At 45.3% G+C, this 18,345-nt stretch overlaps 1 protein-coding gene and 1 non-coding gene across 5 annotated transcripts in view; one reads left to right on the top strand and one right to left on the bottom strand.

Moving 5' to 3' along the window:
• SLC36A1 (solute carrier family 36 member 1) overlaps positions 1–13,885 on the top strand; it is a 47,922-nt gene extending 34,037 nt beyond the window's left edge. For all 4 annotated transcript variants that reach the window (XM_071210818.1, XM_004453456.4, XM_071210817.1 and 1 more), the window contains 2 exons: positions 1,149–1,318; positions 8,737–13,885. In XM_071210818.1, the coding sequence (XP_071066919.1) occupies positions 1,149–1,318; positions 8,737–9,008 (442 nt within the window). In that variant the 3' untranslated portion in view covers positions 9,009–13,885. The remainder of the gene's footprint in view (positions 1–1,148; positions 1,319–8,736) is intronic.
• A 3,401-nt stretch (positions 13,886–17,286) lies between these two features.
• LOC111762957 (U6 spliceosomal RNA) lies at positions 17,287–17,393 on the bottom strand. The gene has a single exon (XR_002795948.2). It is a non-coding gene; the product is annotated as a U6 spliceosomal RNA (small nuclear RNA).
• Between the last annotated feature and the right edge of the window lie 952 nt (positions 17,394–18,345).

The following is an 18,345-nucleotide window of genomic DNA, read 5'->3' on the forward strand; positions in this document are numbered from 1 at the left end:
TCCAAAAATCTTGATCTGTTTGTTTGTTTTTGTGCAATATTTTTTCACCGGTTCCTATGATTTCTTTAAATTCTTTTAGTCACCTGTGTTCCCTTTTCCTTATACCCTTCAGTCTGGGATTGGTCCTGTCTCACAGCAGCTCAGTACCCCCACACTTTTTTTTTTCTCTGTGAGGCTTTTCTGCCTCTCTTTTCTTCCCCATTAGTATAGCTTATCCTGGGCACTCACATGGGGTCAATCCAGAAACGTCCATTTTGCATGTAGGTGACCCAGCAGTGACTTGACTGGCTGAGTGCACCTCTTGCCAACAGCTCTGCTGTGCTCCCTCTCCCTCCTTACCCCTGGGTGCTCTTTTGTATGCAGCATTCCTGGGCAGCTTTGCTCTGCAGACTTGGGTCGCTGTGCCCGGATACGTGTGGGGTCCTTACTCTGCTGTGAGTGTCTGCCTCCACGGCTGGAGGGACCTGGGCTGTGCCATCTCTGCACAACTCCCAAGCTCTGTGGGACCGAGTGAGGGGGAGGGATCCAGACTGGCGGCTCTGGGAAGAAAACTTCCTACCTGTTCTTGGAGATTATTCCTCTTTTTCCCTCATTCAGTATTTGTGGAGTCCTTCTCCAGTCTCTATCATCCTCCAGATTTCTAAGCAAGTGGGATTTGCCCTTTCATTTGATTCTGAGGGAAGGCTTTTCCAGATGATGTCTTACCTCATCATTACCCTAAGGTGTTTTCTTTTTTTGACAAATTGTTCCACACTGTAGATACTCTGACTGCTCCTGGCTTTTGTTTACATAACTGTAGATCATGGAGAGAGTTCCTTACCAGCCCATAGGGTTCTACCTCATACTTTTTAACAGCTGTATGGGAATACTGTGATTTATTTAACCTTTCCCTAATGATTAGCACTTAACCTAATTTCCATCTTTCATGCTTAAATAATGCTGCCGTGAATTATTTTGAATAAATTTTTGTGTACATGTGTAAGTGTATCTGCAGGATACAATCCCAGAGATGGAATTACTGGGTCCAAAGGATGTGTGTGGAAACTTTGATTGTTATCGCCTAAATTGCACTGGGACCAATTTGTGTTCTCTCTGACAGTGTACGAGCAGGCTGAGCAGGCTTTTGAAAGTATTTTGGGTCTCTGCAGGTTGTACCAGTCGGTCAAGCTTCTCTACTCCATTGGGATCTTCTTCACCTACGCTCTCCAGTTCTACGTCGCCGCTGAGATCATCGTCCCCTTTTTTGTGTCTCGAGCTCCAGAGCGTTGTGAGTTAGTGGTAGACCTGTTCATCCGCACAGTGCTGGTCTGCCTGACATGTGAGTAGAACACCATGTAATTGCCTTCTTTGTTTTTTCCCAAAGGCCACTCTGTCACCAGGGCTTTCATGGGAGAGAGACGGTGCTGCAGTGAGGCTGCTTAGTTGGTGTAAGCAGAAAAACTGTCTCAGTGTCAGGGGCGAAGCATACCCAGATGGTAGAAGTCATGTGACGTGAATTAATTATATCTATACTGTAAAGGACATGGGCAGGCCAATAGTTTATTTGTAGATATAAAATACTGTGGGGATGGTTTTAATTCAGTATGAAGATATAAAATTATTATCCCATGTAAAATAAGATAAAAGTCTAGAAGAGAACCATTTAGCCAATATTCATAATGAGTAGAATAGGTTGCTTTGATAAGAGGTACATTTTGGTTTTTTTGAATAATTGTTTTTTCAGTATAATGATCTGTTCTTCAGATGCCATTTTGAGCCTTTAAGATACTGTTGCCTCTATTCTTTTTTTTTTTTTTATCCCCTCCCCACCTTGCAGCTTTTTTGCGTGTTGTCTGGTCACTGTGTCCATTTGCTGGGTGCTCTTCTGCATTTTTGCTTGTCTCCCTTTTCATCTTGCTTAGTTGGCACTCTGCGGCGCTTGCAGGCCAGGAGGCACTCCATGGTCCCCCGGGCTGGTAGCTCTCCACAGCGAGCGGGCAAACCTGCCTTCACAAGGAGGCCACGGGACGCGAACCCAGGGCCTCCCGTACGGTAGACGGGAGCCCAGCTGATTGAGCCACAGCCGCTTCCTGCCTCGATTCTTTTGATGTCCGTCTTTATTAAATGTGTTTCTTAGAAAATTTCTCTTGATTAACCTGGGTGTTTATCACTTCGATATTTCCCTTCTCCCCTACCCCACACCAAGGGTTATAAGTTAAGAGACAGAATATCGTCCTATTTACTGTTGGTTGAGACTTGTGTAAATTGAAAAAAAATTTTTTCAGCTTCTGTATGTTGGCAGTATAGAGAACCTCTGAACAGACTGGTTTTAATATCTAAATTTAAATTTCTAAAAGATTTGCAATCATTTTCCAAGTTGAAATGCCTGACTCATAGCTTTCTCGTTTTGGTTGTAGTTTCCTTTTCATTTATTAATTTTTTAAGTTTTATTCTTTTGGGGCGTGAACTTCTTTGCTTATTGTAATGAGACTTCTCTTGAAATTTCCTTGTATTATTGAGTCTGAGTCTCAATCTTTGGAATAAAGATAGGTCTGTATGCTTTTTAAATGGAGCCAGAATTGAATATTTTAGGGATGAAAGATGTGAACGCCTGGTATTTGTTCGTGGTCTGAGAAGTCAGAAATGGCTTTCTCGGTTGCTTTCTGCCAAGTTTCTTTCTGCTCTGCTCTGCTCCACCCCGCAGGAGGCAGTCTCTGATTCATCGATCTTGCGCTATTCTTAGATGCCTCTGGATTTTTGCTTTGCTCTTTCTGGCTCTGGCTCTGGGTCTTCTCTCCCGACATCCATCTCTCCCGACATCATGGGCCCCTTTGATCTTCAAGCACATCCATCTGCTTTTCCCATCTCCTGTGATCTGTTGTATTTAGCATTGCGTTGCCAGCTTACTAAGGACGGGAGCCTCTTCATCTGACCACTCTGGCTTCTCATACCTTCCCTGGATACTTTAAAGTAATTGTGGAGTTGAGGCATTTCACTGTTGCACCAATTTAAATGCATTCGTGTGAGTTCATCTAGTTCTTTTTCCTCTCTTCCTTCTGATCTTTTGGCACACAGTTGATTGGTATATGATTTTAGATCTTTGATGTAACTGGTGGTTTTCCATTATAGCCATAAATAATAATTGCAGCTGGTTTTATTGCTTATTGCTGTTTCTGCAATTGCCCTGTCTTTTCCCCAACTGTTCTCCTTCACTTTCTATCTCCAAGGGGAGCAGAGGCGATTTGGTCCAGCCTTATATTTTCCCACTGGAATTCAACTTCCTCACCATTCTCTCCCATCCCATAAAGATTGCTATGGCTGATGTCTACTTCTTGATGTTTAATTTCTGCCTGTTGGAGAGAAGGGGAAGGGAGAATTAACATTTCAGGGAATGGTGCTCATTTTGTTATGGTTTCATTTGGGATGCTATTTACATCCAACCCATACTTTTGGTCCAGAGGGTGCATAAGGAGGATAGTCTGGAAGAGGCTGGCTCCACCGGGGAGAGTCAGGAGGCCCAGGATCAATAATTGTTTCTTTGGAGTTCTTGAAGCACTAATCTGTTCTTCGGTGATTTGTACAAATTTTCTGCAGCATGTGTCAAGGAAACACTTCACCTCAGTTAGGTAGAGAATTTCAGAAACTTCTTGTTGCAAACATGATACCATGACACCATATCAGTTAAAAGGCCTGTTGAGCCTGGACCGTGCCTTTCCAGCAGGATGCCTGCAGTCCAGGCAGATGCTCCCCAGCACCTCTTGGCTTTGCCTACTTCTCAGTGTGGCCGCTGCACTGAAGAAGGGCGCATCTCTGATTAGCCGTGCAGCTGTGGACTTCCTCATCTGTAAAATATGATGGGCATGTGATGTCTAAGGTTTATCTCAACTCCAGAATTCTGTGATTCTCTACGACTGCTTTAAGGCTGATTTTAAATTTCTGCAAACATATCACTCTAAAAATAAAGTTGGTGTAAAAACATTTGGGAATAAAAGAAGAAATGCCCAATATCCCACTGTTTAAAATGATTTTTATTTGCTTTTCACTTTTTATCTTCTGTGCCTTACTCCTCACAGGTACATTATTAAAATAGCTGCAGTCATAGTATACATAAACTTTGTCCTTTATATTTAATTTAATATTATATCATGACTTTACAGAGCCATCTTAAATCTTTTCATGGCTGCATGATATTCCATTGCATTATTGCTGGGTCATAATAACTACTGCTCTCTTCAGTTGCAGACTATCAGGCAAATGGCTTGTCTCTCTTCCTGGGGCCCTAGGATCAAAGTTCTCTCCTTTACCATATCTATGGAGCTCTTTTTCTTCTTGTTCCTTCTTCTCTGTGTCTTCTTGAGTATCTGTTTATATAGCCCACCAAGGGGGGCTACTGACATGGTTGAATCAAAATCCTAATCTTTATTTAATCAAAGAAATCTCAGCTGAATATAATACAATCAAAGGGGATCATGCCCAGAGGAACAGACCAGTTTACAAACATAATCTTTCTTTCTGGAATTCATAAATAATCTCAAACTGCCAGAACCAGCATTGATTGTATCCACTGTATGTGTGTAAGTGCTTTTCTCTTGTGCACAGTTCAGTTCCTTCTGTTGCTGGTCCAAAACCACAGGCTCTAGAATCCATATCATTTCCTCCTTTAAACATGACCGTTTGCTTCATGTTGCTTCAGCAGCTCAAAGGCGGTATCTTTTTAGTGTCTCTTTACCCAAAGGGAAGATGTTTTGTAATAGCATTGGAGCCCTCTTGACTAATCATGGGGCCCAATCTGGTTGCCCCCAGCAGCCCCTTTCTGTGTGTGCCACAGCTAAACTGATGCAGATTAGGAATACGCTGTCTTCATTTTCCTGGTGTTTTGTTTTGTTTTTGGTGGGGGTTGGGGGAGGTGTGGTTCCCACCTGGCTGCTTCCTGAAAACTGTACCCTCTTGATTTTTCTTTCTGGGGGCTTTAACTCACAGAACATAGACACGTGGTGCTAGACAAGATCTTAGGGCCCCCACATCTTTCCTAAGTAGCTGATTCCCAGCTCTGGAATTAGTTCAGGCTGTTTGCATGATAACAGAACAGATACTGTTACCATTGAAGCCTTGGGGCTGTTTATGCTCCTTTGATTTGGGGACCCTTCTCCTCCTGTTCCCCGCCTCTTTTGCCTCTGCTGCTCATTACCTTTCTTCAGTATCAGGATTTATTTAGGGTTTGGTTGTAGTATATGGTCAGCTAGAACAGGAAGAGTTGCTTCCCTTTGCAGAGAAAAGTTTTACCCCATTTTAAAATCTTTGTTACGGAAATTAAAGCAAATTTTTAGATTGCTTTTTAAATATCTTGATTAATTGGAAGATCGCTATCTAATTTGGGGAAAGATTCTGATTAAACAACTTCTGTTTCTATTTCTATTAACTCTTATCTCATAGTAGAGCATATCTCTGATTCCACCCAGGTTAGTGTGTGTGAAAATGAGATGACTGGAGCTGGGTGGGCTGGCAGGTTATATGGACTTGACTCCTGGCAAGGGCTCACTTCCTTTGACATAAGAGTCCTCCTCTCTCTTGAGTAGTTTGAGTGTCTGTGGATGGACGCCAGAGGCTGGCACCAGAGAGATGCCACATACTCCTTTTAACTGTACAAAAAGGGGCCCAGAAGTGGCCTTTTTGACACAACCATGTGTTCTGGGGAGGGAGTTCCATTGTCCCACTGATCCTCTTCTTGAGCAGCACACACTACTTCCCAGTTGTCAGTGAGCCATGGGACACATCCCAGCACACATTTCTAAGTGACTAAGACTGGATTTTATAGTTCCTTAAAATTTTGGAGTTGGGTGAGACTTCAGAGGTCATCCCGTATTAATACAATGACCTCATTTTATAAGTAAATTGATTGAGGCTCAGTAGGGTGAGTCTGGGTCATTCAGCTTGACAGCAGCAAGGACTGGTGATAGTATTAGCTGACATTTTTGAAGCATTGATCATGTGCTTAGAACTCTATGCTTGTTGTGTGCACTATCTCATTTGATCATCCCCGTTTAGGGGAAATCGGTCTTAAGTAGCTACCTGATAAGAGGGGGAGCTGGAATTGGAGTCCAGAGCTCTGAACACATTCCTTTCCCACAGTCTCCATGGGGTGCATTTCTCCTGGCTGCTGTCTTAGTGCTATTTCCACCTGACTCTCTCAAATGAAAATGCCTGGAGCCATCACTGAGGGGTTGGCATTAGGCAGATGGAGACCTGGACCTGGGAGAGGGCAGGTGTGTTAGCCCAGGTTCCATGGCAGACCAGCTCTTGGTGAGCAAACCATTTTGTCATCAGCCTACAAACTCTTTGACCCCCAGTTCTCCTTCACATTTCCCCCTGAGCATTTGAGAGTTATCATCAACTCTTGCTTTAAAAATAGTTAAGGGCTGAAACAGTTGTCTCCACCTGTAAGTAAAAAGCCCACACTTTCTGTACTCTCTCTGAAGGTTTTAGACAAGTGAAGATGTTAATGGGTTCTTGCAGTTATGCTTGACTAAGAGAAAAAGGAAAGATGGTGAGATTGCCGCAGGGGATAGAACAGTGGCAGAGGCAGATCTGAGACGCAATATCCTGTACCTGTTCTGTTGTCAATGGTTAAAGGAAATTATCTGATTTCTTTTGACAAGAAGGAGGTCAGGGTTATTGGTTACTGGAATCTCTGCCAAATGGTTGTAGTACATCCCTGGGAGATCTAAACTGAAAACTAACTCCTCCAGTAAATCACAGACAGAATCTTTCTGCTGATGAGCCAGATCTCCTGCTTTCCCTCCTTCTGTGGGTATTGTTTGTATTTTCTTACTTGTTAGGTCTGTGAGGTTACTGCACCAGGGGCTAGAGGTCCTGGGTTCTAGTCCCAGCTCTGCTGCTTTCTATCATTTAATCTCTGGCCTCTCTTTCCATGGGGGCTGTAATAATAGGGCAGAGTTATATACCCATTGAACCTTGGCAAATTCAACTCAATGAGCAAATGCTTAGCAGTGCTGTCACTGGAACTTCCTACAGTGATGGAAGTGTTCCATATCTGTGTTGTCCAATATGCCAGGCAGTTTGAACCATTGAAATGTGGTGAATGTGACCGAGAGAGTGAATTTTTTATTTAATTTAATTTCAGTTAATTAAAATTGAAATAGCCACCCATGACCAGTGGCTACTATATGGGATTGCACAGGGTGAGTGTGAGCTAGGTGACGTGAACCTGCCTCTCCCCTGCCAAGTCTTGGTTCCCACCTGCCTTGCCTCTTCCTGCAGTGCATGGTATCCTAACTTAAAGGTATGTGTTCCTCGTAAATCCTGGCCTCTCTGTGCAATTCGGTTTTTGTGGCCATGCTTAAGCCAAAGCAGCAGTGATCAGTTTGGACATTGGCGGTGAAGTTGGCTGCACTGGGCTGAGAGATTCTGGTAGTCTCACCAGTGTGGCACCTTCCTCACAGTTTCCAAGAGTAATTTTTGACTACATTTTTGCTTGATGCAATGAAGAAAGACCTGAAACTCCCACGTAAAATGTCTCTGTCGCATAGGAATCCGTGAGGTAATAGAGACGCTCTCCATCTCTGGCTCCATCTGAGAGCATCTTTAGGATTCCATGTGGAGCCCAGCTATGGGAATGACAGTCCACCAAACCACATTTGATTACTGTCAAGCCAGTGATGCACTTTGCATGAGCAGCAAAATATGTCATAGTGATGACGATAATATTAACATATATTATGTGCCATTGTCAAGTGCCGTGTAAACCTCCTTTGAACATCAGGACATCTCTATATAACTATTAGTATCCTCATTTTTATAGCAAGAAAACTGGGGAATGGAAAGGTCCCCAGGGTCATTCTGCTACATCAGAAGCAGGGTCAGGATTGAACCCAAGACTCTAGTTCCAGAGCCCACATACTTAAACTTGTGAGACATCAGCCTTTGCTCACCTGGTAGAGAGGTCGTTTGATGGGAGGCACGGGACTGGCAGGCCCTAGAGTAAGTGTGGCCAGTGAAGCCTGCCCCTCTGGTTTAGGTAGCACTGACAGTCTTGACAGAGAGCCAGGTAGTCACTGGTGAGGTGTGGAAGCTGGTGGCCTTTTCTGCTGCGATCCACCGTTCAGTTGCATCGGTCCTACCTTCCTTCCTCCCATACCCACAACTAAATGTCATGCCTGAGCGCCCCTGGGCTGTTCCAGTGTAGGGATGTAGCCTTGTGCAGGGCTTTGCTCCTGAGGTCAGCCTGCAGACAGCACTGCTTCTCCTTTTGCCTGCATCCCTCTAGAAGGAGGAGGTTGTTTTTTCTTTTTCCTTCCTGTTTTGTTCCTTGTCAGTCACGTAAAGATGATTGATGTGTTGGAGGTGCCCTCAGTGGCCCAGAGCTGCTCCCACTCCTTTTCTGCCTCACCCCCTCCTCCCTTGGTAGAGACCAGACTGCCCTGGAGTATAATTTGGTTCCTTTCCCTCAGAAAGATGGGCCATGTACTGTAGCAGGAAGAGCCGGAGGCCAGGTGACTGGCGCCAGGAGATGCGGATTGCAGGCCCAGTTCTGCTACTGCCTGCAGGGACCCAGGTCATTCCACACCTCTGGGAATCAGTTTTCCAACCTGTGGAATGAGGGGATTGTTCGAGACCTTGTCTAGGTTTTCTTAGAGCTCTCCATTCTCTAAGATGGACAAGTGCTGGATTTGCTGAAGAGTGAGGGGGTATATCTCAGCCCTGGGAAATCTTTAACAGACCTGTCCTCTCTCCCTGCAGGCATCTTGGCCATCCTCATCCCCCGCCTGGACCTGGTCATCTCCCTGGTGGGCTCCGTGAGCAGCAGTGCCCTGGCCCTCATCATCCCGCCGCTGCTGGAGATCACCACCTACTACTCGGAGGGCCTGAGCCCCCTCACCGTCGCGAAGGACGCTCTGATCAGCATCCTGGGCTTTGCGGGCTTTGTGGTGGGGACCTACCAGGCCCTCTACGAGCTCAGCCAGCCAAGCACTGCTCCCATCTTCATCAACTCCACCGGTGCCTTTGTATAGTGACGTGGGTGCATTCTCTGTACCTGCCCCACTACCCCTGCCCTATCGATCCCCCCAGTACCTGTCCTCAGAGCCTCAGGTAAGGCCCAGGCTCTGGGGAAAGACAGGGTAGCTGTCTGGGAACCCCTCTTCCTGGCACCTGGTACCCTGGGCCAGGCAAGGCTGAGGGTTGGGGACAGGGTGGGTAGCTGGGATATGGGAGGAGCCACTAGTGACAGTGCTGTCGCCGTTCCTTTGTACTTATTTTAATCCAGAGTTTCTCAGCTCTTTTGCCTCATCATGCCTCTTCCCTTCCTTACTGCCATCCCTTCTGATTCACCTCCCCAAATTATTCCTGTTGCACAGCTCACTTTATTTAAAAATTTTATTGTCCCCCCTCATGCTTCCTGGGCCAGTTTTGGATGAAATTAGTGGGAACTCTTTCTCTTTATAAAGCCAGGCCTCTCCCTTTCTATTCTCTTTCCCAAATATTTTACCTCAATATTCTCCTACCTATTCAAGTCTCCAGGGGATAGTGGGAACTACCTAGTAGCTCAACCAGCCTCCAGTGCTGGAACTTTAATGTTCACTCTCTTGTTTGACATAGTCACCAGGGCAACATCATCTCTTTCCTGAGTTCCTCAGCATGGGTCACAGTACCATAGTCTTAGTTACTTTAGCACTTAAAAGATATGAAGTACTGCCGGAATTGAAAATATTTGTAGTTTATTTAAAAATAGGCTTTTCATTTGTAAGACCATCTCTTGAATTGGAGTAATTATGGATTGCTTTTTCCTCCATCCAGTTTGCTCAGCTTCTCCTGATGAAAGGAAATGTCTGCTTAGGTTCTCAGCACTCTTGGCCAAGTACCCCAAAGGTTTGAATCAGAAATAATCTCAATGTATAACTGTCTGGGGAGGTGTGGATTTTACCTCCCGTTGACCATCCTGATTTTATACTGAGAAGATCCTGAAGGACTCAGGATACATCTGCAAGTGCCTAGGCTGAGGGAAAGGATGGTCAAGGTGGATGTGTCTGTCGTGGAAGGCTTGTGGAAGGGCTGTTTTACATGTTTGGGATGACCTTTCAGCCTCAGCCAAGACAGCTGAAAGGGATGGCAGTGTTCAGTTGCTGTCACGCAGGGCAGGCACTCACTGCTGCTGTGGATGAGCAGTTGAGATCAGTGTGCACGGAGAGTGTCAGATAAGTTCGTGTAATTGGCAGCAGCTGGTCTGACACCATGAGTGTGTGGGGCTGTTTACGTTCGGTAGGGGGAGGGGAAGGGGCAGGAGCAGGGCCCACCAAAGCTGCCTCTGTGATCTGGACTTCGAAGGAACCACTTGGTTGGGCTTTCTGGTCCCTCCATTCTAAACGCTAATTATGACCCCCCTTGTCCCCTGAGTGCCAGAAATAGCCTCAGGGTTCCTTACCTCGGAGTCACCCTTCAGATTTGGGAACAAACTTCCGAGACTGCAGAAGAAGGTACATTGCCTTGCTTTGGGCTGCCACTTCTTCCCTGTTGGTATGAGAAGAATTTCAGAAGGGCATTCACTAGTTCTCCATCTCTTCAGAGATGTGTGTGAGAGAGACAGTAGGTTCCTGGCCTCTCAGGCCCTGCTGTCCTGCCCTCTGTCACCAGGCTTACTCTTACCTTGAGAGAACAGCGCTCCCTGGAAGTTGGTTAAAGGAGAGACGCACAAGTGTATCTGGGTTTGGTTTCATTGTGTGTCACCAGTGCTGATTAGGGTTATGACCCAGCCTCATGGCCTCGGCTTTTTCTTTTTCTTCTGTCCCAGAGCCAGTAGACTGGCTGCCAGGCGAAGGGACAGGGAAAGGGGCCTCTCTCATGTACAGGGTCTCACGTACATGGCTGGTAACTGATTAAAGTAGAAAGACTTGATCATTGGTGCCATGTTCTCCCTTGGGAGAATGACGCTTTTCACCCCCACCCTCTCTGCTCTTTGGTGGTCACTATCAGGTGCTTGTGAAGACCCTGCCCTACAAAGTCTCAGGTTTACCGGTGACCAAGGTGGGCTCAAGAATCGGCAGGCCCGACTTGAGCAGCACAGTTGTTACCCAGCAGTCTGCCCACAGCGCTCCTGCTGGCTGTTCTCAGCGAGACGCCGCCGGCCAGTGGAAGGGACTCAGGCTTGCGCCCTGCCCTCCGCTTCCTCTGTGGAGGCTTCCATGTCCTCAGGGAGCCGCTAGAGCTGGTCCTGCTCCAGTGAGTTCTGATGCTGGAACCTTGATGCCGGGTCCTTCCAGCTGAGGTCCTCTGGCCCCAGCTCTTAGCAAGATGCAGGCCGTGTGTCAAGGTCCCTGGCCCAGGGAGCATAGGTGTAGGAGGACTGACTCTAGCTTTGGGGCTTCTGGAAGGTAATTGGGTTGGCATATGCCGTGTTTGATGTCTTTCCTGTGTTTCTGCCTTTTTTTTTTTAATTAAAAAAAAAGACATTTAGATTACATAAATATTACAGATAATATATAGGGGATTCCCATATACCCTGCTTCCCACACCACCCACATTTACCCACCTTAACAACATCCGTCATTCATGTGGTACCTTCATGGCAATTATTGAACACATTTTGGAGCATTGCCACTAAGCATGGATTATAGTTCATATTGTAGTTTACACTCTCTCCCACACAATTCTGTAGATTATGGCAAGATATATAATGGCCTGTATCTGTCACTGCAATGTCATTTAGGACAATTTCCAAGTCCTGAAAATGCCCTTGTATTACACCTGATTTCCCTCTCCCTGACTTCAGAATCTCCAGTGGCCACTGCCTCCACATCTATAGTAGAATACTAGTAAGTCCACTCTAATCCATAATCCGTTCCCCAGTCATTCTGGGATGGTGATGTCCACTCCACCTCTAATTGAGAGGGGGCTTCAGTCCATACGGCCGATGGATCAGACTCTCTTGCTTGCAGTTGTAGACGCTCTTGGTTCTTTGGTATGGTGATTGTCCATCATTATCTACTTGTTAGTTGTCCTAGATGAGTCCAATGAACTGGAGAGTAGGTGTTGCAACTCCATGGAGGCTCAGGGCTCAGTTGAGGCTCTTGGACATACACCTACCAACTCCAGCACCAGCTAAGCCAACACCATCTTGCTGGAACTTTCCTCCTGCTGCTTTGACAGCCTTTGTTCAGAAGGCCCAGTCAAGACTGTTCCAGTCGGTGGACCTTCCTGGCTGTGCTATTTTATAGCTCTTGGTGTCGAGTAAATAACCAGCCAGAAGAAGATGGCAGGGCAGGAAGCCCTTCCTCCTCTTTTAGAAGCAGCCCCCTGGGCCAGTCCAGAATCTCTTCTGCTGCCCACTGGGCTTCTTCAGAGAGCTGCTCCTGCTTTCTTCCCACTGCAGGCTAGGAACCAGCTTCTCAGCCTTTCCCTGTACCCAGGCTCTGGTCCCTGGGGAGAAAGTATCAGCCCACATAAGTGGATATCTGATCAAGGAGCAACAGAGCAAGGACTCTCTGTAGTGTGAGGCTGGATCTACTGGACCAAAAGCAAATCAGGGGTTTTCTGGCGAGGTACTGTTATGCTCTGTGTCCCTCCTCTACCCCCACTTCAGCCTCACATTTCCATTGGTCTAGAGGTGGCTTTCTTAGAACCCCTTCTTGGTTCTCTTCTCTAAATGAGCTGTTGGCAGTCCACCTCCTCCTTGATCCAGGGACTTGTGGGGAAGAATGTAACCCAGCATTTTGTGTTGACCCTCCTAGGAGGCATGGCCATTCACAGGTGGCATTATTTATATTATCCTGTCCAGCTGCTAAGAGCCCTTAATCTGCAGCTCTTTGTGAATATGGGACCTGTCTTAGCTTGGAACCTGCAATTGATACCCTCTCTCTCCTGTGACCCCATCTCTCCAGCCAAATTCATTGGCTGATGTTCCTTACTCTCTATCTCTGTAAAAGGTAAAATTTGCAGTTTTATCAACAGTCTTAAGTGTTGACGCTGAGCAAGTATATTAGAAAAATCATTTCTCTCCCTCCCTCTTCTCTCTTACTATTTTTTCTCCCCAAATTCCTTCCTTGCTGCCGTTGTAGAATGCCATTGTAGAATGTCGAACACTACATATTCACTTCCTGTTCTTTGGAAGTGCAGAATCTCCATTTATGTTTGTTTACATCTTGTTCACTACTCACAGCAGGGGTTCTCTACCATGGGTTATTTTGTAGCTGATTGGATGTTAAGGCAACCTCTCATCTGTCTTTTCCAGTCACAACACAATGCTGCTTCCTTGCCATGGTGACAGAGTACAAGTGGCAGGACTTAGTAATTAGGGAGGTCTGCTTCCTGTCTGCCTTAGGATTTAATTTTACAAAATGGACCTTAACGGATTTCTAAGACGATTAGGGAAAAAGGAAGGGGTGCTGTTGGCCTCTGAAACCATGGTCAGTACCTTTAGACAATTAGTCCTGCTGGTTGCAAGTCTGTTTGCTCTAACAGCAGCAGCCTATTAGGTTCCTTCCCTGTTCTTTGTGCCACTGAGTCATTCCCTGGCTGGAGGGCATAAAGGTGCCCATGTGAAGTTACCAGTGAATGGAACATGGAAAGTGGGGATAGAGGGCACTTACTGTAAACCATGTTCTTTTGTCTAAATCTGGGTGATGCGTGAAGCTGTTGCCTTTTAGAGAACAGTAAAATCATACATGTCAATGAATATATGAATAAGATGAATAAGAAAAACAATCATACAGCAGATCACGAAAGCTTGACTGTACTGTGTATGTTCTGTGCCTACATAGATGTGTATTTCCAGCATGGTATGTGTAGTGATGTTGACCATATAAGCGCTTACAGAAGTTCTCATTTTGGGTTCTGAACACAGGTCATATGTTAAACATTTTCTTTTCAATAAATGAATTTTATTTTTTATTTTTGAGAGGTTGTAGTCTGTGTCTTTGTTTTCACTCTTTTTTTCTATCACCTAAATTCCTTTATTAGATCTTAGATTAAAATGAGTCTAGCTTATGTCACAGAGCTCATACAGGGAAGTAGTGCATGCAATAGATACATCCATGGAATTGAGAAATACCCAAGAGAAGGATCTAGAATATTTTTTTTTCCTGTGGACAATCCTACCTTCCCTAAATCTACTTCTCTTGAACACTTGGATAGGAATTTTTTTTTCTTCTTTATTTTCTTTTAAATGTTACATTCAAAAAATATGAGATCCCCATATACCACCCACGCCACCCCTCCCACATCAACAACCTCTTCCATCATCACGACACATCCCCTGCACCTGGCGAATACATTCTAGAGCACTGCTGCATCACATGGACAGTGGTCCACATTGTAGTCCACACTCTTCCCCAGTCCACCCAGTGGGCCATGGCAGGATACACAACATCCAGCATCCATCTCTGCAGCACCACCCAGGACAACTCCAAATGCTGAAAATGCCCCCACACCATATCTCTTCTTCCGTCTTCCTACCATCTGCAGCCACTGTGGCCACCCTGTCCACATCATATTACAATTTCTTCCCTTACTAATCACAATAGTTCCCCAGCAGAACACCAGTAAGTCTACTCTAATCCATACTCTAGTCCTCCATCCTGTGGACCCTGGGATGGTTATGTCCAGTCCCCCTCTACATCGAGGGGCCTTAGATTCCATGTTGGATAGGAATTTTCCACCCTCTGTGTATATCAGATGACCCCACATAAGAGGTATAGTGGATTGAATGGTGGCCCCTAAAAAGGATGTCCATATCCTGAAACCTGTGAATATGACTTTTTGGGAAAAGGGTCTTTGCCAATAAAATTAAATTAAGGATCACAAGATGAGAGCGTTGTGGATTATCCAGGTAGGCCCTGAATCCAATGACAAGGGCCCTTAATGGAGAAAGGCAGAGGGAGACTGGGGAGCAGAGACGGCCTTATGAACACTAGAGTAATGCTGCCACGAGCCAAGGCATGCCAGAGCCACCAGGAAGCAGGAGGAGGCAAGGAAGGATTCTCCCATGGAGACTGGAGGGAACGTGGCTCTGCCCACAGCTGATTTCAGACTTGTGTCCTCCGGAACTATAATACATTTGTTGCTTTAAATCACCCGGTTTATAGTAATTTGTTATAGCAACCCTAGGAAACTAATACAACAGGTAACACCCAACTTTCCTGAAGTGGGGAGGTTGACTTCAGGGCTGGACAGTGGAAGAGATAACTCTCTTTTTGTCAAATTTAAGAGAACACAGGACTGCTCGAGTTGCCTTGAATTAAACTTGTTTAAAAGCAAAGCCCTCAAGGGGCACTGTTAAAGTATGACGCTCAGACAATGCTTTTCTCAGGGGGGATGATGGGAAGGTGTTATGACTATTCCCATTACCAATATCGTTACTGGAACTGGAGGTGAAAGCCATGAGCGACTCTTCCATGCCACCAACCAGGAAGGGGCAGAACTGAAACACAAAAGCCTCTGGTTCGCAGAGCCCAAGCGCTTCCTAAGACGCTGGTGGCCTTCCCTTCTTAGTGACAGCCTCCTGGGGGAGGACCACCTTAACCCTTGCTTGTGGTGAGGGTTAGAACGTTGTCAAGTGCCGGGCATGGAGGACTTAAGAAACATGAAATATTGACTGAATTAAAGAAAGAGTGGCACTCTCACAGCCAAACTCAGCGTGTAGATGTGATGCATTCCCCCCAGCGTGGGACATGACACCCGGGGATGAGCCTCCCTGGCACCGAGGGATCACTACCACATACCAGCTGAAGAAGCAACTATAAAATGACCTTGAATTAAAGATTCAATGCGGAACAGCAGAATATACCTGTCTACATATAATAACATGACTTCGGGAAGCGGTTTGACCTAATGTAAGGGGGAAATGGAAAGGAGAAATGAGATTATAAGGCTGTGAGTCTCTAAAAAAGAGTCTGGAGGTTGTCAGAAGGAATACCCCAATGTACAACTGAACAGAGTCCAAGAGACAGATAAGGTAGATACAACCCCAGGTATTGGTTCTTTTGAGGGATAAAGAGACCCACGGGTTCTATGGTCATGGCAGAAGGGGTTCACTGCCATGACAGATGGCCCTTCTTTGGAGCTGGTGTTTCTGCGTGATGGAAATGGACTCAGAGGGGATCTCTTTTCACAAGACTTGCATGCTACTTTATTGGAATTGTAGTTGGTGCTGGGTTTAAGATATATGTAGGGGATTTGAATCTCTGGACTGATAATATGACACCCAGGCCCAGAGCCTCAACAGACTTCAGCTCCTACACTTTGACTTATTGGACTTACTCCACTCAGCTAACATGGAGTTGAAGAAGGTCAACCACCACAACATGGAGCCTAGAGTGTCTACAACTAGAAGCGGGAAGAGTGCATCCAGTACCCATGTGGAATCTAAGCCCTCACTTGACATAGGTGTGCAATGGACACAACCAATCCAATGTCCACAGAGAAAATGTGGAATGGGTGTGGGAACGGTAGCCATGGGGGCTGCTGGGTGTGGGGAACGGGAGGAAGAGATGAGATGTGGAGGCGTTTTCGGGACGTAGAGTTGTCCTGGATAGTGCTTCACGGACAATTACGGGACACTGTAGATCCCCCCAGGGCCCACTGGATGGAACGTGAGAGAGTCTGGGCTATGATGTGGACCATTGACTATGGGGTGCAGTGATGCTCAGAGATGAACTTACCAGGTGCAATGGATGTATCACGATGATGGGAGAGAGTGTTGCTGTGGGGGGAGTGGTGGGCGGGGGCGGTGGGGTTGAATGGGACCTCATATATTTTTTTTAATGTAATTAAAAATAATAAATAAATATTAAAAAAAAAAAAAGAAAGAGTGGCAGAGAGGAAAGTGGTTTTGCTGGCTTTGTTGGCTATGTGTTCATTCATTTATAATTGTCTTGTTCACCTCCTTTGGTTGGAGCACTCAGCCCTGTTTTGATTGTCCACTTCTTCAGGTTTTGATTCCTGCTCATATCCACGCCTAATGGCTCCAATCCTTCTTTTCAGGCAACCAATGCCATGTAGGTAAACCCCTTACACTGGAGAAGACATGAACTTGAGTGACTGTGAACTGAATTAGCACCTTAAGCCTGAGGCATATTGCTAGCTAGGTTAGCTTCCTCAGACTCAAAAGAGCATTGCAGAAATAATGGGTCTCTTTAATGGATACACTTTACCAGACCCCTGAGTATTGATCTCTCCCCACCTTCAAAAAAAAAGAAAGTAACTGAAGTATAATTTACATATAATAAAATTCAATCATTTTAAGTGTACAATTTTTTTATTTTATTTTTTATTGACTTTGTAATAATATTACATTAAAAAAAATATATGGAACGCTTCACGAATTTGCGTGTCATCCTTGCGCAGGGGCCATGCTAATCTTCTCTGTATCGGTCCAATTTTAGTATATGTGCTGCCGAAGCGAGCACTTAAGTGTACAATTGAATGTGTTTTTGACAAATAGATGTGGTCACTTAACTACCACCTCAATCAAGAAGGTATTGAACATTTCCTTTACCCTAAAAAGTTCCCTTGTGCCAGTTTGCAATCCAGTCCCATCCCCACGTGATCCAGCCCTTCACTACCACTGATGTGCTTTTTCTCTCCCTATAGTTCTGCCTTTTCTGTAACGGTATATAGAGTCATTAAGTATTGTGATGGTTAAGCTAATGTGTCAATTTGACCAGGCAGTGGTGCCCATTTCTTTGGTCATGCAAGCACTGGGCTAATTGTAATACAAGGTAATCTCATGGATTTTAATCATCGGTGAGTTGATTGCAAAGATGGCTGACTACATCTGCAATTAACTGAGGAGAGTGCCATCAGCAATGAGTGATGTGGCATCCAGTCAGTTGAAGGGAGACCTTAAAGGGGAAAGTGATTTCAGCATTCAGAGAGAGAGAGAATTCCCATCTTTACTTCAGAAAAGCAGCATCTCCTGGGAAATCAACAAGGACCTTCATCGGAGCCCCTGGTGTGCAGCCTGCCCTGTGGAGTTTGGACTTGTGCATCATCCCCATGGTTGCATGAGAGAATTTTATAAAATCTCATTCTATTTACAGGTATCTCCTGTCAGTTGTTCCCTAGAGAACCCTGAATAATACAGGTATATAGCTGTTTGTGTCTCGTTTTTTACTTAGCATAATGCTTTGGATATTCATCTGTGTGATTACATGTACAGTCACTTGTTTGTATTACAGAGTAGTATTCCATCACCAGTTGATGGACTTTTGGATTTGTTCCAGTGTTTGACTATTGTGAATAAACTCCTACAAATGTTTTTTGCAGGTCTTTGTATAGACATGTTTTTATTTCTCTTGGGTAAGTTTCTGGAAGTGGAATTGTGGGGCTGTTGGTAAGTGTGTGCTAACTTTAGAAGAA

Source organism: Dasypus novemcinctus, chromosome 2 (genome assembly GCF_030445035.2).
Source record: "Dasypus novemcinctus isolate mDasNov1 chromosome 2, mDasNov1.1.hap2, whole genome shotgun sequence".
Taxonomy (NCBI): Eukaryota; Metazoa; Chordata; class Mammalia; order Cingulata; family Dasypodidae; genus Dasypus; species Dasypus novemcinctus.